Source organism: Hypanus sabinus, chromosome 10 (assembly GCF_030144855.1).
Source record: "Hypanus sabinus isolate sHypSab1 chromosome 10, sHypSab1.hap1, whole genome shotgun sequence".
Taxonomy (NCBI): Eukaryota; Metazoa; Chordata; class Chondrichthyes; order Myliobatiformes; family Dasyatidae; genus Hypanus; species Hypanus sabinus.
The window spans coordinates 77270334-77292780 of NC_082715.1; the positions used below are offsets into that span (position 1 = coordinate 77270334).

At 37.6% G+C, this 22447-nt stretch overlaps 1 protein-coding gene across 2 annotated transcripts in view; it reads right to left on the reverse strand.

The window, feature by feature from the left end:
* Nucleotides 1-22447, reverse strand: part of disc1 (DISC1 scaffold protein) — a 97629-nt gene that overhangs the window by 41505 nt on the left and 33677 nt on the right. For both annotated transcript variants that reach the window (XM_059982132.1, XM_059982133.1), the window contains exons 7-9: nucleotides 15488-15542; nucleotides 9637-9739; nucleotides 5435-5623 (exon numbers count right to left, since the gene is read on the reverse strand). In XM_059982132.1, coding sequence (XP_059838115.1) covers nucleotides 5435-5623; nucleotides 9637-9739; nucleotides 15488-15542 — 347 coding nt within the window. The remainder of the gene's footprint in view (nucleotides 1-5434; nucleotides 5624-9636; nucleotides 9740-15487; nucleotides 15543-22447) is intronic.

The following is a 22447-nucleotide window of genomic DNA, read 5'->3' on the forward strand; positions in this document are numbered from 1 at the left end:
CCTTTAAAGTGTCATATCCTTTGCTTTGAGGTTATGCAGTGAGGGAAAGGAACTATAGACATGTTACACAAAAATGATTCTGGACACCTGAAACTTCAGTCCTGGAAAATTGACCAGAGCAAGGTATGACTTGATAGAGTAGTACCAGATGATAAAAGGCACAGATTGAGTGGATATCGAGCACCTTTCTCCCCAAGGCTGAAATGACTAATACAAGGCGGTATAATTTAAGGTGATTGGAGGGAAGTATGGTGAGGGGGGGGATGTCAGAGGTAAGTGTTGTTTTTTTAATGCAGAGAGTTGTGAGTAGGCAGAATACCCTGCCAGGAGAGTAGCAGAGGTAGAAACATTAGGAACATTTAAGAAATTCTTAGAAAGACACATGGATGATCGAAAAATGAAGAGCTATGGGGAGGGAAGGTCAGATTGATCTTAGAGTAGGTTCAAAGGTCGGCACAATATTGTGGGCCAAAGGGCCTGCACTGTGCTATAATGTTCTATAATCATAGGCATTTAGAACAGTTTAAATAGATTTGTAATGTAGGCCTCTGTTAGTCTCAATAGACCATGGATTTGCACCTTGGACAGTTTCCAGGGCGCAAGCCTGGGCAAGGTTTTTTTAAATGAAGGACCGGCAGTTGCCCAAGCTGCAGGTCTCCCCTCTCCACGCCACCGATGTTGTCCAAGGGAAGGGCATTAGAAATAGATTTAACAGATTATGAAACATAAATTGGTGAAGATAATTTTTGTTTTAAAATCATCATCTTCAATACTATAAATTAATTAGCAAAGTAAAATCTAGAAAAAATAAACAAACTATTTAACTTTCTAATCAAGGTACAAGGTTAGGAACAAGACTGTGGCTCAGTGTTAAATCCAATGCCCTATCAGCTGAACTCTGACTTCAATGTATTCTTGCCTATTTCAGGGACAAAATGACACACAAGGAGGACGATAGCAATTCCATATGGAGTAACTGGCCAGTGGCTAATATGCCCTGGTCCTTTACTTACTTAACACATATTAACCTTCAGTTTAGTGGAGAGGCGAATATCTTTGTGCTGCAGAACTTTGACCTGGAGCTTTCGGAGTGCCTGGCTTGCTTTCTGGATCCTTGACGTGATTTCTTTATCAAGGGCACCGTCACTGGAGATGGTACTCCCCAGGTATTTGAAGTTGTCAACGTTCCGTAGTTGTGTTTCATCGATGGTGATGCATGGCTGTGGCTTCCAAGCCAACTGGCGCATGCAGCGCCTCAAGGCGAGTCAAGAAAGATACAGGAAGGCGTCCGCTCCTGCCCCAACAGGCGGTGCTCCTTGCCCCATCTGCAACCGTATCTGTGCTTCGGACTTCGGCCTCAGAAGTCATATGCGTGCCCACAGACATTGACTGCGCAACACATCCGTCTTCCTCGGATTTCAAGAGACTACTACTACTACTACTACTACTACTACTATTACTACATGTTAACCATTATATTATAACAACTAAGAATCTGTCCCATGCATGTTTTTTCTGAAATACATTTTTCTTCATTAACTGATAAAAACACTGACAAAATAGACTTAAGGCTTGTTTCCAGAAATTACTACAGAATTGCTTTGAATGTGTAATCCCACAATGGCATTCCCTTATGATCAACATTTACTACAGATATAGAAGTTAGATTTAAATTTTTTTGTGATATCAAAATCCCCATGATATCAAAGTTGGTAATGAGCAAGAGCATTTTCTAGTTTGCTGAAATCTACTCCTAATGTAATAGATTATTTGGAATAATATTCGTGTTTGAGAATACACTCTTTCTGTTCAAACTTAACATCACATGAATGTTTTCTCTGCATCTACAAATTTATTACAATATTTGTGTTTAGAATCATGCATAAACTGATAGATTAAGGTGCTTAAGGTGACCTGATTGAGGTGTTTAAGATGATGAGAAGCATTGATTGTGTGGATAGCCAAAGGCTTTTTCCCGGGGCTGGCTAACACAAGGGTGCTTGGAAATAGGTACAAGGGGGATAAGTTTTTCACATAGAGAGTGGTGGGTGTTTGGAATGCACTGCTAGCAATGGCGGTAGAGGCGGACACAATAGGATCTTTTAAGACTCTTAGAGAGGTATATGGAGCTTAGAAAAATAGACAGCTATGATGTAGGGAAATGCTTGGCAGTTTCTAGAGTAGGTTAAATGGTTGGCACAACACTGTGGTCCAAAGGGCCTGTAATGTGCTGTAGATTTTTATGTTTTTATGTAAGCTATTTAAATTATTTTCACTTTCCATTTTGTGTTCTTCAAATGATCATCAAGGTATCTTGTTCTCAGTGTTGTTTTTATTTGCAGTTTGTCTCTTTAGCACATTGATTTCTTTCAGTTTTTGTCTGCATATGAACAGCGTTTTTCCATTGAATTCTAATGTATTCATTTTTTCCTGTAAATGCCTGCAAAACATGAATCTTCATACATCTACATACTTTGATAATTAATTTACTTCAAACTCAATTAAATCTCCTTTCAAGCTTCTCTGTTTCAAAGAAAATACATCCAACAAAACTGGTCAGAATTCCTAACAGCAATTCTCTAGCCCCAATATGCTCATAATTCTCCTTTCGTGTTCTCACCAATCACTTCACATCATTCTTAAACTATACACTGTACAGTCATAATTCCTCTCTTCTTCTAAGCCTTAGACAATGAAGACATATCCCAAATGCAACACACAAAAAATGCTGGAGGAAGTCAGCAGGTCAGGCAGCATCCATGGAAATGAATAATCAGTTGACATTTTAGATTGAGACCCTTCATCAAGACAGTAAAGCTAGAAAGTAATATATGAAGTCAGGTGGGTGAGAAAGGTAAAGGCTAGGGAAGAAGGAATCTGATAGGAGAGACAAGTGGACCATGCAAGAAAAGGAAGAAGAAGGGCACCGGCAGAGGTGATAGGCAGGTGAGGAAAAAAGCTAAGAGACAAGAGTGGGAAATAGAAGTGGGAAGGCGAAGGGTAAAGGAAAAGGGAGTTGTAAAAAGTTACTGGAAGGAGAAATTGAAGTTCATGCCATCAGGTTGTAGGCAAACTAAATGGTATATGAGGGGTTGCTTCTCCATCCTAAAAGTGGCCTTATCCCAGCAGAAGAAGATTTCATGGACCAACATGTCCAAATAGGAATGGGGATAGGAATTAAAATGGTTGGCACCATGAAATTTTGCTTTTGGCAGATGAAGTGGAAGTGCTCAACAAAATGGTCCTCCAGTTTATGTCAAGTCTCACCAATGTAGCAGAGGTGCATCAGGAGTGCCGGAAACAACAGACTACCCAGCAGATTCGCAGGTGAAGTGTGGCCTCATCTGGAAGGACTGAATGGAGCTGAGAGAGGACGTGAATGGGCAGCTGCAGTATTTCTGTCATCTGCAGGTGGGTGATTAGTGGAGAGGGGCAAATGGACAAGGGATTCATGAAAGGAGCAACCCCACAAAAAGTGGAAGGGGGGTAGAAAGAAGTAAAGGTGTTTGGCAGTAGGATCGCGTTGAAGATGACAGGAGAATGATATTTAGATGCTGAGACTCATGGGGTGATAGGCAAGGACAAGAGAAACTCTGCTCCTGTTAAGGGTGTGGGAAGATAAGGTGAACTCTGATGTCTGGGAAATTAAGGATGCTGGTGAGAGCAGTATCAATGCTGGAGGAAGGGAAACCCTGTAATTTGAAGAGGGGGGGGACATCGCTGATGTCTTGGAAAGGAAAGCCTCTTCCTAGGAACAGATGCAGAGCAGGAACTCAGAAAAGGGAATATAGCATTTTTACAGGAGATGGTGGGAAGAGTTATAGTCAAGATAGCATTGGGGATTGGTAGATTTATAGAAGATGTCAGTAGACAGTATGTCTCCAGAAATGAAGACAAGAGAGATTGAAAAAGGGGAGAGAGGTGTTAGAAATTGACCAAGTGAGTTTAAGGGGGCAGGGTGGAAGTTGGAGGCAAACAATGAAATTGATGAGCTCCACATGGGCGCATGAAGCAGCATCAATGCAGTCATCAATGGAGCGCAGGAAGAGATGGGGAACATTATCAGGGAAGGCTTTGAACATAGATTAGTTCACATGGCCAACAAAAAGGCAGGCTTTGCTGAAGCCCATGTAGGTGCTCATGGCTACCCCTTGAGTTTGGATAAAGTGTGAGGAGCCAAAGGAGAAATTGCTGAGGATGAGGAGCAGTTCTGCCAGATGGAGGAGGTTGATGGTGGATGGGAACTGGTTGGGTCTTATGTCAAGAAAGAAGTAGAGAGCTTTAAGGCTTTCTTGATGGAGTATTGATGTGTATAGAGGCTGGACATCCATGATGAAAACAATATGGTCAGGACCGGGGAATATTAAGCTGTTGAGGAGATCAAGAGCATGTGAAGTGTCACGGATGTAGGTGGGACATCTAGAGGGGACAAAATAGAGCCAAGATATATGGACACATATTCAATGGGGCAGCAGCAGGCAGTGACAATGGGCCTAGTCAGGTTTGTGGATCTTGGATAGGAGGTAGAAACAAGCAGTGCAGAGCAAGGGAACTATGAGATTGGTGGCATTGGATGGGAGATCTCCAGAGACGATGAGGTTAGTGATGGTGCAGGAGACAGTGGGCTGATGGTTTAGAATGGGGTCCTTTTCAAGAAGTAAGAGGACGTGTCAGAGACCTGCTACCTGAACTCAGCAAGGTAGAGGTCAGTCTGCCACACTTACTTCTTTATCCCAAATGCCTTCTTATCCATCTTACCTACCAGTATTTTCAAGAATTTATGGATATTCAGTACAAGATCTCTGTTCTTCTACATTTTTTCTACCATTTTTATGCATTTTTGTCTTGTTTTACCCTTCTCAGGTGCATTATCTCACACTTCTCCAAAATGAATTCTGAAGTAGCACATTAGGATGATGGGGAGAGAGGTGCAAGTAGGGCAAAGCAATACAGATGAATGGTAGGATATTTACTAATCCATTTTAACAGCTCAACACATATGCACACCTATTTCATTAGAGTGCTCTATTCAAATGAAAACAAAATAAAATAACTGCCATTACACCTCAGTATAACCAGAAGAACAGTTCATTTGTTTTGTCTCATCTAGCCAATTCCAGAGGTTAGAAATCAAGAAACACATTGTACCTAACGTTTCAGAGATCTAAAGAATGAAAACTCTCCTTTATTTATAGCAACCAATTTTAACAAAATCTTCTGCTCCAAAGCATGTATTGTGCCCAGTAATTTGTGACTTCTTGTTTCTTTGCTGAAAATTGTTGCAAAGGTTTTAAAAGCAGCTGCATTTATAAATGGTTTATATTGAGAAGAAATATGTAACCACATTTTATATCTCTTTATTTATATGTTCCAATTACAAAAGTTTAAAAATATGCAACTGGAAAATTGCTATCAAAAAGCAATTGGAACTTACCAAAGAGCCTTTCTTCCTGTTCCAGTTCAGTTTTCAATTTGTTGTAATCATCCTTGATCGCCTCCAGCTGCTGGCCATTTCTAATGATTAAACACTGCAAGTTGGTGATAATTTCTTCAAGTCTACCTTTATCAGATGACAAACATTTGATCTCCTCAGCACAATCCTTTGCAGTTGAAAATTCATTGCCTACAGAAAGGAAAGTACCTAGAATTCAGTGTTAATAATTAAACTCAAGAAACAAAACTGTCTTCCAAGTGATGATATTAGTATACTTCATTCCAAATGCAAGATTGTGCAATGATTCAGAGCAGAAAAGGTTGTTTTGAGGCCAGGATAACCAGAAGTGTGCAATGTACCATGGAGAGCATTCTGAATGGTTGCACCACTAGGAGAAGGCTGCAATGCAAAGCAAAAATTAGTGAGAAGATAGAGGATTGGGAAGTTTTAAAAACCTACAAAGAGCAACTTAAAAAAGCATTAGAAGGGAAAAGATGAAATATGAAAGCAAGCTAGCAAGTAATATCAAAGTGGATAGTAATTTTTCCAAGCATGTTACAAATAAAAGAGAAATGAGAGTGGATATCTAACCACCAGAAAATGAGGCAGGAGAAATGAAGGGGGTGGGGGGGCACAAGGAGTGCCTGATGAATTAGAGTATTTTGTGTCAGTCTTCACTGTGGAAGACACTAGCAGTATGCCTGATGTTGTAGTGTGTGAAGGAAGAGAAATGGGTGCAATTACTGTTACAAGACAGACAGTGCTCAAAAAGCTAAAAGACCAAAAGGTACACATCACTCAGACCAGAGAAACTGCACCCCAAGGTTCCGAAAGAGGTAGCATTAGAGATTGTGGTGGCATGAGAAATGATCTTTCAAAAATCATTGTACTCTGGCATGGTGCCAGAGGACTGGAAAATTGCAAATGTCTCTCCATTCTATAAGGAAGGAGGAAGGCAGCAGAAATGAAATTATAGACCAGCTAGCTTGACCTCAGTGGTTGGGAAAATGTTCGAGTCATTTGTTAAGGTCGAGGTGATGGAGTACTTGGTGACATAAGACATGACAGTACAAAGTCAGCATGGTTTCCTTCAGGTAAAATCCTGCCTAACGAACCTGTTTGTATTCTTTGACGAGATTACAAGTAGGATAGATAATGGGGATGCAGTGGACATTGTATATTTGGACTTTCAGAAGTCCTTTGACACATGAAGCTGCTTACCAAGTTAAGAGCCCGTGGTATTACAAGAAAGTTACTAACATGGTTAGAGCATTGGCTGATTGGTAGGAGGCAGCAAGTGAGAATAAAAGGATCCTTTTCTAGTTGGCTGCCAGTGACTAGAGGTGTTCTGTGGGGGTCAGTGTCGGGACCACTTCTTTTTATGCTGTATATAAATGATTTAGATGATGGAATAGATGGGTTTGTTGCCAAGTTTGCAGAAGATACAAAGGTTGGTAAAGTGGCAGGTAGTGATGAGGAAACAGGTAGGATGCAGAAGGACTTAGACAGATTTCTGGATCAAAACCTGGGGAATTTTAAAACTTATTAAAATGCTTAAACTACTCCCAGACTACCCAAAGGTGCACTCAATCAGATCTATCCTTTTCTTCCCCATCCTCATAATCTACCACCTCAAGATCTTCATAACAAAGTAGAAATGTCCTGTGAGCTAAAACTCTTTCATTTAAAATTAAATAATCTCCAGTAATTTGAATGCTCAAAGTTATAAGCAACCTTGACAGGCTTAAGAAGGTCTGTCCACATTGAGTGCATTTTTGTTGGAGACCTCTGTAGCAGTAATATTTCCCAACAATGAGCACATCTACCCAAAGCACTGTCACAGGAAAGCAGCATCTATCATCAGGGACCCCAACACCTAGGATACGTTCTCTGCTTGCTGCTGCCATCAGGAAGAAGGTACAGGAGCCTCAGACTCGCACCACCAGGCTTTGGAATAGTTATTATCCCTCGACCAACAAGTTCTTGAACCAAAGGGAATAACTTCATTCCACTTGCCCCATCATTGAAATATTCCCACAACCAATGGACTCACTTTTAAGGACTCTATCTCATGCCCTCGATATTTATTGTTTATTTATTATTTCTTTCTTTTTGTATTTGTACAGTTTGATGCCTTTTTCATATGGATTGAATGCTGAAGTTGGTGTGGTATTTCATTGATCCGTTCTGTTATGGTTATTATTCTATTATGGATTATTGAGTATGCCAGCAATAAAATGAATCTCAGGATTTGATAATAAATTTACTTTGAACTTTGAATAAATTTTACCTTGAACTATAATTTCTCCTCAAACATGAATGCTCCACAAGGGGCACCACTCACAAATGCTTTCTTAATATTCACTTGTGAAACATATTTTCTCAGCAAGCTCTTGCAGGTCAACTTGATCTAGAAAGCTTTAGCCCACGAAGTACACAGGTTAGGGGTTGGGACTGTATGGTAATGAGGTGTGGTTCACTATGACTAACTAGCTGTAATCAGTGCCTAACATCTACCAATCTAGTTGTGAGGACATGATTATTTAAAATTCAAGTGAATAATGTAAAATCTGTGTGCCCCTAAGTGAAATTCTTTTCTTTTTCTTGTGACCAACATTTTGGAGACAAGGCCAAGAACAAACAAACTGATTTATTTTATAGCTAATAAATGATTCAAAGCTCTAAATCCTGAAATTTAACTTCCATAAACTTTCCATGACATTTTAAAAAAACTATTTTCATCACACCATTACTTTCAGCCCACTACAGCAGAATATTTCCAGCTATTTACTTTACAATAATCGTTTGGCCCTCTTCTTCCAGAATGAAATGTTCCTTGCTAGTTAGAAAAGAGCTTTATGTTTTCTTATTAACTCTATTAAAAATAGTTCAGCCCCCATTATACTTCTTGTCAAGTGTTTGGCATTAAGGAAATTGGTAACGTTATGCCTGCAGCCCCCTCCTTTGTGAGAATCGCAAGATCACTATTGGGTTGAGTCAGGAGACCCAGGAAATGAGAGAGAGATGTGCGGAATGTCTTGTTCCCCCAGCAATATAAAGCTACGGGACACGGCCATTGTCTCTTGGAGACGAATTTGTGGATTGAGATACTATGCTACGTGAACGCCCTCAGGCAAAGTGGGCTGGTTGAGGGAGGGATTGCATCACCCCCAACCTGACTGACATCTGCGACCCTGCGAGTCAGGATAAAAGAGGGTCTGTGGGAACAGCCCCTCAGACGCACCAGAAGAAACACTATCGCTCCCGTGATAGCGGGAAGCCATTCGAAGGAGGCCACGTGCGTTCAGTTCTGTTGCCTGGGATTGGTGGCTGGTACCACGGAAAACGGCTTTTAGCTAACAACGGGGAAACCAACTCCCCAACTCAAAGGATTGGCATCATAAAAGACCTGGGCAAGTTAAACCGTCTCTCTCTTAAACCCAAAACGCTGCAGCTTGAACGAACTAACAGTGACTTTTATATTTCCATCGGACAATACATTATACCCTAAACAACGGGTTTTATTGGTTTTTATTGGTTATTATTGGTTTTTATGATACCCGCGCTTTTAGATTTAATACTGACGACGTATATTATCTGTATGTTTGCATTAATCTTATTTTTGTGCCCCTTTATCAATAAATACTTTTAAAAATAGTACCATCAGACTTCAACGGAGCTCTCTATTTTTGCTGGTAGGTGACCCAGTTACGGGGTTCATAACAGTAAAAATCCCCTAATAGCCTCTAGGTGATCACTTCCTAGGAATTATAAAGGTTTTACCTGTTACCTCAACAATCCACTCTCCTGATGAGAGTGATTTATTGAGTCTAATGAAGTTATTTAGAAGCTAACCTTACGTAAATCTACCTTACCTTGTTGGTTCTCTGCGTCTTGTGGCGCATGGGGCAAAAACCTTGCCAGTTCTTTAGCATTTGTCTGTTTTTCACAAGGCTGAGTTGCTAACTTGACACAACCCAGCACAGATGGAAAGTGTGCAAGGAGTTGGCTAGATTCAAACCTGCAATCTCTTGTCTCAAAGTCTGATGCAGATGCTACTACACCACCAGCAGGCTAACATAACATTTAGAGATTCCATAACAGATTTTTAAAAAAGGAATTAACAAGCTATCTTTTATGGATATTAAACTTATAAAAAAAGTTAAATTGTTTGATTTTTGATTAGATAACACACAACTTACCAGATATAGCTAGCACTTTGGCTTCCAAGAGAGTTGGAAGTTGTTTTTCAATATCACTCAGTTTTTTGCTGAAGTTACTGCACAACTTTTGGCTGCTGTAGACCTGAATGTTTAAAGTACAATAAATATTTATGAACCATAATTAGTTTTATTAGAATCAGGTTTATTATCACTGACATTTGTCATAAAATTTGAAATTTGGAAGTTGAGTTGTAATCAGAAGTTTTAGAAAATCTACATTACAGTTTCTAAAATAACCAAAAAGTAGTAACATTCCACAATATCATAAAAATACAAGTGCTGCGATATTTAGTGTAGGAAAGGTACTGGAAGTGTGCAAAAAGGTCAAGAAAAGTGATGCCACTTTTAAGATAGGATCTCATTATATTCTATCAAAAGAGTGACCATATTTCCAGACTGAAATAAAAGAAAATGCTGGAAAGATTTGGGTCAAGCAACATCTTAGGGGATAGAAACATACCAGGTCAATGACCCACTCACACGGATTTATACCTCAACAATAACAGCCACCATCACACCTTCCAATGTAGAGCTGTTCTTTCTACTTTGATTAACCATGCAAAAACTATTTTGGACCTGGAGAGTCTCCACAAGGAAATATGAAAATTACACATGATGTTCCAACAGAATGGCTACAAAGTGAAGGAAATCAATTGGGCCCTTAAAAGGGCCGACAGAAATACCTGGAAACCTAACAACGAGGAGGAACCCATTACCTATCTGGGTATGCCTACAACGAGGAGGAACCTGTCTTCCCTATATTTCCACTGCTCCTCGAAGGATTGCCAGGATCCTGAAGAAATAACAGATTAATACCATCCACAAATCTATAGGACTCAGATTAGCTGGCATTTACAGGATTCCCTGTGAACACAGAGTAGAGTATATCAACCAGATGGAATGCATGGTGGAATTCCGCATCAAGAAGCACATGAGGTCTATCTGTTTGGGTTACCTGAAGTAATTGGCAGTAGCAGAGCACTGTATTCACAAAGGCCATTGAATTACCGTGAAAGCCTGTAATCAACCAATGGGTGCCTAAAGTTCCCTTCTATAGGTTGGAGAACATGTTTGCTCCACCAGGCAAACAATTGCAGTTACATTAGAGCTGAACATTCCTGTCTACTTTATTCTATCAGATTTCTCAAGGCCCGGGAAACCCAAGTTAGTAACATGAATTTTAAAATTAGGCTTCATATTTGACATGGAGAGCTGTTAATATATCAGCACTTCTGCTCAAACATGTAATTAAAATCATAGTACTTTCATTCAAATACTTGTTTACATAGTTATCCCATGCATCATACAGATATACCAACACATTTATCCCATGCACCAGATATACCAACTGCTGAATACTGTGGTTAGTAGGACTTACAAGTGACTAACAAATGGCATTTTTTGCCTCCCCTTAAAACATTCAATACACAGAAAGCTAATGAAATAAACTTGTTTGTGGAAACAGTGAAATTCAAAATTAAAGAAAGAGACAATGCAAATCACAGCTCTTCTAAAAAAAACAATTAATTAGTCCTGCACCCCTGCTCTTTACCTATAGCTTACAAGTTTCCCTTTCAAAACTCATGTATGAATTTGCTTCTACTATCCCTAGAGATGAGGCAAACCAATTCAGAAAAACATGCCGCCTATAAAAAAATTCCAAATTCCTTTCAGTGTCTTATCATCCTGCTTGTGATAACAATTTTGTCTTATTAAAATCATTTTTGAATAAGTACATGCAGGACATTACCAGCAAAATTTTGATAATCTGGCACCCTTGGGACTTCATGCCATAATGGCAGGAATTATCCGACAAAGGGATATAATACCCAAATATGATTTTATTTCATCTCATTTAGTTGAGTGGTATCATAACAACAACTTTGCACTCAGCATCAGTAAGACTTAAAAGATGATTGTGGACTTCAGAAAGGGCAAGATTAGGGAACACAAACCAATTCTCGTTGAGGGATCAGAAGTGGAGAAAGCAATTTCAAGTTCAAGAATGTCAATATCTCTGAGGATCTAATTTGACTCAACATATTGATGCAGCTATAAAGAAGGCAAAACAGTGGCTATATTTCATTCAGAGTTTGAGATTACCACTGAAAGCATTCTGACTGGCTGCATCACCATCTGGTATGGGAGAGGGGGAAGGCTACTATTCAGCATCAAAGTAAACTACAGAGAGTGGTAAAATTAGTCAGCTCTATCATGGGTACTAGCATCCATAGTATATAAGACATTTTCAAAGAGTGGTGCCTCAGAAAGGCGGCGTCCATCATTAAGGACCCCTTTGGAGCCCCAGCTCACACTCAGACTAATGATCAAGTCGAAGTTTTACTCTATATTCTTCATATGTATTTTTAAAAAACCAAACTGAAGTTAAATGAAGTAGACCTTTAGTTTTATTTTCTTTGAAGGGCAAGGGCATTGCGAGTAGGCTAATAATTATTTTCCATTACTAATTGACCAAAAGGAGTGAGATGCCTTGCTGATCTATGACAATCTCTCTCATCTCTCTGATCTATGACTCTCTAGTCCAAACAAAGCTGAAGTGATTATACACTCAACATGAAGAAGGGTGAGTGACTCACAGATAAACCTGCAGATGGCAGCATTACCACATATCTGCAACTGGACCTTGACAATGGAGGTCTTTGCAGTAGCTTTGCTGGTCAAATAACTGCATTTTACAGATGATATACACTGCAGCTTTAATGCACTGGTGACAGAGTGCTTAGGAACACTAGACTGGATAATGATAAAGAGAGCCACTTTGTCTACTGAGCCTGCTGGGCCTGAACACCTCCATCTGCAACTGGATACTAGACTTCCTGACTGGGAGACCTCAGTCAGTCCAGATTGGAGGCAGCATCTCCAACACCATCACACTGAGCATGGGGACCGCCCAGGGCTGTGTGCTCAGTCCACTGCTGTTCACTCTGCTGACCCATGACTGTGCACAACACACCGCTCAAACCACATCAAGTTCACTGATGACACAACCATGGTGGGTCTCATCAGCAAGAACGACAAGTCAGCATACCGAGAGGAGGTGCAGTGGCTAACGGACTGGTGCGGAGCCAACAACCTGTCTCTGAATGTGAACAAAACAAAAGAGATGGTTGTTGACTTCAGGAGGGCACGGAGTGACCACTCTCCGCTGAACATCGACGACTCCTCGGTAGAGATCGTTAAGAGCACCAAATTTCTTGGTGATCACCTGGCGGAGAATCTCACCTGGACCCTCAACACCAGCTCCATAGCCAAGAAAGCCCAGCAACGTCTCTACTTTCTGCGAAGGCTGAGGAAAATCCATCTCCCACTCCCCATCCTCATCACATTCTACAGGGATTGTGTTGAGAGCATCCTGAGCAGCTGCATCACTGCCTGGTTCGGAAATTGCACTAGCTTGGATTGCAAGACCCTGCAGCGGATAGTGAAGTCAGCTGAGATCATCGGAGTCTCTCTTCCCGCCATTATGGACACTTACACTACACGCTGCATCCGCAAAGCAAACAGCACTATGAAGGACCCCATGCACCCCTCATACAAACTCTTTTCCCTCCTGCCACAACCAGACTATGTACCAGTTTCTTCCCCCAAGCCATCAGACTCCTCAATACCCAGAGCCTGGACTGACACCAACTCACTGCCCTCAACTGTGCCTATTGTCTAGTTTATTATTTATTGTAATGCCTGCACTGTTTTGTGCACTTTATGCTGTCCTGGGTAGGTCTGTAGTTTAGTGTAGTTTTTTTTTTGGGTTGTTCTTACATAGTTCAGTGTAGTTTTTGTACTGTTTCATGTAGCACCATGGTCTTGAATAACATTGTCTCATTTTTACTGTTTACTGTAACAGCAGTTATGGTCGAAATGACAATAAAAAGTGACTTGACTTGACTTAAGTTTAAGTTACAGAGTGCAGTTGCAGCTACCATCATCCAGGTAAGTTGGTACACTCCCAACTTGTGACTTGCAGATAGTGGAATTTTTTTGGAGAGCATCATGGCACTAGAAGGTAAATCTGTAGTAATAGCTTGGGGCCCAGGCAAGTTATTTTCAACAAGCATTGTTCTCTGTGCAAGGTACAAATGCACCTGTTGAGAGTTTTCTCATTTCCATTTACTTCTGTCAAAATATGTCTTGATGTTAAGGACAGTCCAAAAGTAATTTTGAAATACAGCTCTTTTATTGCCATTTCCATTGAGCTACTGTGAGACATAATCAGTTGGCCTTATAACAAATATGAAGATTGGTGAAATGATTATTAATATGAAAGTGTCATTTTATATAGTACAGTACCATTGCTTCGCTGATGATTGGGAATGGACAACTATGGGTGACAAACTGAAACCCTATTACTACTATATAGATCAAATGGGTTTCTCTTACAATGCAATAACTTCGTGTTCTTCATTACTGAGTTTTATTTTCATCTAATGTTGCAATGCAGATTCATAAGGCCAGAAAAAGAGCAAGCCAAATACTACGGTTTATTTCGATGACATAATTGATTAATAGAGAAATAACGCAAATATCACATGAAGAAATCAGCACTGGAGTACTCACAAACTAGATTTACAAAGAATGGCAAAACCCTACAAAAAAAACCAAGAATGAACAGCCTGGCCAGCTTCTCGACTGGAAGAGGAAGGCTGAAGGCTCGCCTAACACATATTAAAGTAATGCAAGATGTAAACAGCAAGACAAGATATTGTACAATAAACCTGATTATACATGGAAATCAAAGAATGTCAAATTCTATCCCACAATTGGATATTGAGGCAAACAGTAAATATATACATTTACTGGAAATATCTAACAAGTACTAGGGAGAGTGGACATGACATATAATGAATAATGGATAGATACTTGAGTAGTGCAAAACTAGCTATGTGGATTGGTTAAGTCAAATGCGTGGGACATAATCCATATAATACTAGTCTTCACAATCATTGTAAATTCTTTACTCTGACAAGAACACTTCCACTTAACTGAAGTACCTCATCCTGGTAATTGGTATCCTAGCCAAATCTGATGGAAAAGGTGAATTAAACTAAGCTTTTTAAATGTTATGAATTTGATATTTTCAAAATATGCATTGTGAATAAAAGCTCATTATAATACCATCTGTAGGTATGATTGACAGACACAAAAAAAGTTAATAATGACATTTCCAAAGGAAATGCTTTTTAGTGATCCTTGTCTGATTTATAAGTTTCCCACTTTCAGATTGTGACAGGAACTTAACTAACCCTTCACATTCTGCTTGAAAAGATTTACTTTCTTAACATTAAAAGCTATCAGTGGCTAACACTGTAGAATGATTTTGGAAGACAAGGAATCTTTTACCATCCCATATTGTCTCACATGTTGCATACTAGCAACTTTCATCAAGTATCACCCTAGTGACTTGGGGGGGGGGGGGGGGCGGGGCGGGGTAAGCTTAAATGCAGAAGTAATAAGCTAGAATTTAACAATTTAAGGCCGAACATTATCCTATCGCACATTGCAATTCCTTCACTCTGTTGATGACTTTTTTGTCAGTAACTAATGGGAACACTCAGTTCCATCACAACAGCAACCGGCATCATTTAATACATAGATTTCATTATGTACCATCTTTACAGTCAAGGCATTCTGGATTAGATATATCAGCTGCTGCACCTCTCAAGATCATTCAGTGAAATACATCGAATTTGTTACTTATTTATCTTTAAAATGTATTTTTCTTTACAGAAAGAAACCACATAACTAAAAATATTATCAACTGGTAGGGTAAAAAGTAAAACTTTGCACAAGGAGATTTTATTAATGTACTTGCCTTTGCAGCCACTGTCTTTATAGCCAGACTTAGCAACTGTTCTTTTCTCTGAAGCCTTAAACAAAAAACACAAATTTACTGGTTACATAATTCAGTTATTATTTTTTATTCATGCGAGTGTGTTCTCATGCTTCATGAATCCAGCACTCACCAAGATTACTCATTACTGGCAAAAACATTCTTGGACATTAGAAGCTTTGCTGGGAGAGAAAAGTCAAGGAATAGATGATCAAATTCATAATTTCTACCAGTTTTAAGATTCAAAACATCTAAGCCTATCAATTCCATGGCACCTTGTTCTTTCTCACTACACTGAGGACCCTTACCTCAGCTATTTACAGAACTGATTACAAATCCCAAACCCATCATCTTCCTGAACTTTACAACTGTCTCAGTAATATCTTCTGCTACACTCCCAATCTTTCTCCCAACAACTGATTATGCAACAACAAATTAAGGAATTCATAAGATTCTCTCAATGTCCCTAATCTTTCAACCATTCTGTACTCCCATGATTCCCTTTATACCTAGTTTACTCCCCAGAAGTTTTACACTGCAGCCTCTACAAAGGATAGAAATTAACCAAGTGGAATTTAAGTGTACAAGACTCATTCAATTCTGTTTACCTTGGGGTTTCATATGTGTGAAGCATCAGTATACAGAATCAGATCGAGGAGTCAGCTGGAGACGCTCATGGAGTGAGTACTGTTTTGGATTCGCTCCACAACCTTTACTTTTTTTTAACCTTTGATCACCCTTATTCAGCTTATTTTTACCTATACCGAAAGTTTCTTTGTTAATTTTTTTTGAATTTACTGCCAAGAGTTTGTTGTGAACTTTTGAAGATATGCAAACAGAAATGTCTCTCATGTCTAAGGGACGGGATCCCGGACGCAATCAGAACGGTAACGGAAAGAAGCAGGCTCCGCCACAACAAACTCAATTAACTTTTGAATTGTTTATGGAGGTTTTGGATAAAAAATTTGCTGAACTACAACAATTTTTTAAAGAAGATATAAAGGCTTTTCAAGAGTACATGGTTAAGATGGATTTAGTAATTAAACAGCAACAAGCTCTTATTGCGTCTCTGCAAGAAGATGCTTGGAAGTGAGATTTGACTATTGAAAAACTGCAACAGGATTTAATTTCGACCATTAAGCTGATGGAAGCCCTTAAAGCCAAGAGTGACGATCTTGAGAATCGGTCCAGAAGACAGAACTTACATATACTTGGTCTTCCAGATGGCATAGAAAAAGATGACCCTTCGAAATATTTTACTCAACTTTTAAAAGAAGCGTTTCCGACGATTTTCCCGAATAACCGCCCTTTATTGGTTCGGGCACATAGAATTCGGCGTCGATGACCGAGAGTTACAGACAAACCTTCGGTGGTAATTGTCCGGTTCCATTATGTACATGACAAAGAACAACTTATATGAGCAGCTCGTCGGGCAGGAATGATTAAATTCAAAGAATTCTGCTTCCGCCTGGTCGAAGACTTTAGCCCTGACCTTTTAAAAAGAAGGCTTCTTTTTAAACCGTTGATGGCTGAATGTTATGAGAAAAATCTGAAACCTGCGCTCCTATACCCTGCAAAGCTTCGAATATCTCCGTCGAATGCTCCACGACAGGTTTTCCTTTCAACTTCAGAAGTGAGAAAATATCTGGAGGAGAACTTCCCTACTGCTACAGATACCGGTCTCTAATAAATGAACGATTCTGATCGTGTAAGATAGTTCTCGATCTCTTAAACCAGAATTAAAATCTGGTTATTGGTGTGGGTTCATCCTATACTTTATACTTAAGTAAAGTGTGTTTTCGTCATATTAATTGTTCTGCCTTATACACTTTAACCATTATACTACATACTTGTCCATTAACTTTGTTCCTTCGAAGGTATATTTTTAATTCTTTGAAGGTGAATTTTTTTTTGATTAAGATGGTGGTTTTTTGAAAAAGATTTTTGGTTTTGCTTAAGATAGTGTTATTTTTCTTCTTTCTTTCGTCTTTTTCCTACAATGCATCGCTTATCATAGCTTAAATATTTTTTGTTTTGTCTGGGCTAGAGCCCGATTTATAATTTTTTTTTAGTGATTATATTTTTTTTGCAACTAACTATACTTAGAAATATGGTTTTTATTATAGCGATTTTAATTTTTAAAGTTGGGGTGATTCTTTTATATATATCCTTTATATGTGGAGTGTTCTTCAGCTGACATGGGGGTAGGATTAGTCTTACTTTTTCCCTTTTTAAGTCATATTTTCACTTTTTCTCTTTCTCCTGGGGGGTGGGGGATGGTCTGTTTTCTAATTCCATTTTTTTTGCACCAGTTTGTGTTAGTTTTTTTATTTGGGCTGTTTTTGAACTTCAAATATGTCTGTGTTGTCGTCACTTCCGGGTCTTCTCATTACTTTTGTTCCTCTTCCGGGTGCATGAGTTTAGAAGTTGGTTAACCCTTTCTACACCAAAGGGTTGATTTCAGAATTATGGCTCAGACCATTAATTTTGTGTCTTGGAATACTAATGGTTTAAATCATCCAATTAAATGAAAGAAGATTTTCAAAGTATTCCAAAGACTTAATGCTCAGATCATTTTTGTACAAGAAACTCATGTGAGGAAGGAGGACAAATTTCATTTTTTTAGATTTTGGCGGGGTCAACAGTATCACGCAAATTTGAATGCTAAAGTAAAAGGAGTTTCAATTTTTATTGACTCCTCTATTCCATTTGTTCAACATGATATTTTTTCGGATCCGAATGGTAGATTTTTGTTAATTATGGGTTTACTTTGTAATAAAAAGGTTGCTTTGGTTAACGTTTATGCTCCAAATGTGGATTGTCCTGACTTTTTTAAGTCCTTATTTACCTCTTTACCCAATCTAAACGAATATAAGTTAATAATGGGTGGTGACTTTAATTGTTGTTTAAATCCTCTGATGGATAAATCTTTATCTATTCAGACTTTACCTAATAAGTCGGCCACTTGTATTAACTCTTTTTTGACTGACAATGGAGTTTTTGATATTTGGAGATTTCGGCATCCTAAAGACAAAGAGTTTTCTTTTTTCTCACATGTTTATCACTCTTATTCGAGAATTGATTATTTTTTGTAGACTCTTGTTTTATTCCATTGGTAATCGGTTGTAACTATGATATTATAGCTATCTCTGATCATGCTCCATTATTACTTTCTATGAAATTTACGGATACAGCTTCTAATGCCAGACAATGGCGATTTGACTCTACCTTGTTGCAAGACTCTGACTTTATAAAATTTATGGAGGAGCAGACCGACTTCTTCTTTTCAACTAATTCTACAGATGATATCTCCTGCAGAACACTTTGGGACACTTTTAAAGCGTATATACGTGGACAGATTATTTCTTATTCTGTTGGTTTGAGGAAACGTACTAAAATGGAAACTCTTTTATTGGTTGATAAAATTAAAGAGATTGATAAGAAATATTCGATTGCTCCTAGCAAGGAGCTTTACAAACAAAGGGTTGAACTTCAAATGGAACATAGTTTATTACTTACATCCTCGATTACATCCTCAAGTAATGAAAACTAAATCTGATTTTTATATACATAGTGATAAATCTGGTAAACTGTTAGCTAGTCAATTGAACAATGCTTTGGTTAAATGTCAAATCACTAAGATTGGTCAGCAGAATGGGAATCTGACAGTTAATCATGATGAGATAAATAAGGCATTTCAAGACTTCTATACCTCCCTGTATCAATCTGAATTTCCTCAAGATCATAATACCATGTCTGATTTTCTTGGGAAATTAAATTTTCCAAGATTATCATCTGATGATCTTTTGATATTGGATACTCCTATTACGGATGTAGAAATTAAAGGGGCTATTTCCTCAATGAATTCTGGGAAAGCACCGGGTCCAGATGGTTATGCAGTTGAATTTTTAAAACTTTTTTCCGCTACTCTTTCCCCTTGGTTAGGTAAGGTTTTTGAGGAGGCCATTAGATTGGGGAATTTGCCACAATCTTTTTATAGAGCTTCCATTTCTCTAATATTGAAGAAAGATAAAGACCCTACTAACTGTGCTTCCTATAGACCTATATCTTTATTGAATGTAGACTCTAAGATTTTTCCCAAGTTACTGGCATCTAGATTGGAGAAGGTATTACCCAAAATTATTTCAGATGATCAAACCAGTTTTATTAAAAATCGCTATTCTTTTTTTAACATTAGGAGATTGTTGAATATTGTTTATACTCTCTCACATGACACTTCAGAATGCGTGATTTCATTAGATGCAGAGAAAGCATTTGATAGAGTTGAATGGCCTTACTTATTTAATGTGTTGGAGAAGTTTAATTTTAGTCCGATATTTATATCATGGATTAAATTGATTTATCATACTCCAGTAGCCTCAGTGTTTACCAATAATCAAAGATCTCCCTTTTATCGCCTATTTCGGGGCACTAGACAAGGATGTCCTCTTAGTCCATTACTATTTAACATTGCCTTAGAACCTTTGGCAATTGCCATCAGACAATCACAGGATATTTTGGGTATTAATCGAGGGACAGACATTTATAAGTTATCTTTGTATGCAGATGATTTATTACTATTCATTTCTAACCCGGAGAAATCCATCCCAGCAGTTTTATCATTATTGGCTCAATTTAGTGAGTTTTAGTAAGTTAAATCTTAATAAAAGTGAATTGTTTCCTTTGAATAAACGGGTCCCAATTTATGGAAATTTACCTTTTAAATTAGTTAATGATTCTTTTACTTATTTAGGGATCAAAATCACAAAAAACCATAAAGATTTATTTAGATTTAATTTTTTACTCTTATTTGATCAGATTAAAGGTTTGTTTTCTAAGTGGTCACCATTATCTTTATCCCTAATAGGTAGGATTAATGCTACTAAGATGGTTATTTTACCTCAGTTTTTATATATTTTTCAAGCAATACCAATTTTTATCCCGAAATCTTTTTTTTACTAATGTTGACTCTAAAATTTCTTCATATATATGGCAGAATAAAAATCCCAGGTTAGGTAAAATATATTTACAGAAGACAAAAAAGGAAGGCGGGTTAGCATTACCTAATTTCAGATTTTACTATTGGGCAGTTAATATTAGATATTTGTTATGTTGGTTGAAAGATGGGGGTGGATCTTTCGGCCCTTGTTGGGTGAGTTTAGAAACTAAATCTGTATCAGCTTATGCTCTGGGTTCTATTTTAGGGACTCCCTTTTGCTCTTTCTAAATTGCCGAAATGAATTGACAACCCAATAGTTAAACATACTTTGCAAATATGGTTTCAATTTCGGAGATTTTTTGGGTTGACTCAATTCGTTTTAAATAGTCCTATTGTATCTAATTGTTTTTTCCACCCTTCCATTATAGATCAAGCTTATTCAGCTTAGAAAACTAAGGGATTACTAAGATTTTCTGATTTATTTTTAGACAATCGTTTCATGTCTTTTGAGCAATTATCCAACAAATATAACTTGCCTAGATTTCATTTTTTTAGATATTTACAGATTAGACATTTTTTAAGTTCTATACTCCCTACATTTCCAAATTTTGTGCCTTCAGATATTCTGGAGAGTTTATTTGAATTAGACCCTTTTCAAAAAGGGCTTATTTCAAAACTTTATAATATAATTATGAAGGTACATTCAGAGCCTCTTTATAAGACTAAAAAGGATTGGGAAAGAGAGCTTAGTCTTATTATTTCTAGTGAGAATTGGAATAGAATCCTTCAATTAGTTAATACATCATCGTTATGTGCCAAACATTCATTAATACAATTTAAGGTCGTACATAGGCCCCATATGTCCAAGGATAAATTAGCTCATTTTTACTCTCATATTAGTCCTATTTGTGATAGATGTCAATCTGAAATTGCGTCTTTAACTCATATGTTTTGGTCTTGTTCATTTTTGGAGAAATATTGGAATGATATTTTTGATATTATTTCTGCGGTTTTGAATATTGATTTACCGCAATTTTTGGTTTACCAATGTTAGACTCACTGTATTTATCTTCTTCTGCCCGACGAATGATTGCATTTCTAACTCTGATGGCTAGAAGATCTATATTGTTGAATTGGAAAGAAATTAATCCTCCCACTGTGTTTAATTGGTTCTCTCAAACTATGTTATGTTTAAATTTAGAAAAAATTAGAAGTGGTACTTTTGAGACTTCTATTAGATTTGAAAAGTTATGGAGACCATTTATTCAACATTTTCATATGATGTAATATGACCCTGTGCCAAATTCATTTGATTTCCCAGCTTTTAGCTTATGTATGTTGAGAAGACCGGAAGTGACGGCATTGATGAATACTTAATTTTGTGAGATATTATAAACAGCCCCCCCCCCTTTTTTTTTCTTCTTCTTCTGTCTCTTTTTTTTGCTTCTTTTTTCTTCTATATTAGTTATTAGATTAGTAGATTAGCTAGTTTTGCATTATATATATATATTTTTCTTTCTTTTTTTGTTTTTTTTATATCATATATTATGAAATATTTAGACTTACCATGTTCATACATATATTTTATGGCTTATGTCTTGGTAAACTCATTTATATTGTAACTATTATGTATGTTTTTTTTCATAAGTAATGGAATTTGTATGTTGGTAATTTCTTTATCAATTTATCATTTGTATTCTGTTCATATTACTAATAATAATAAAAAGATTTAGAAAGAAAGAAAGAATCAGATCATCTCTGAAGTAATCAATGTAGCTTACAAAAGCTTTTTTTATGCGCCACATGACTAAAAGTTGATATTTTCCATACAGATCTCAAATATGTGGATATCATGCAAGAGCAGTATAGTTAATGAGGACAACAAATGATTGCTCTCATTATCTGTTTATGCAAAATCCATTGCAAAAATTGATGACTATATACAATTTGTAGAGTCCATCCCCTTATATGAAAAAATATTTTAAAAGAAGCTTCTCTGTTAC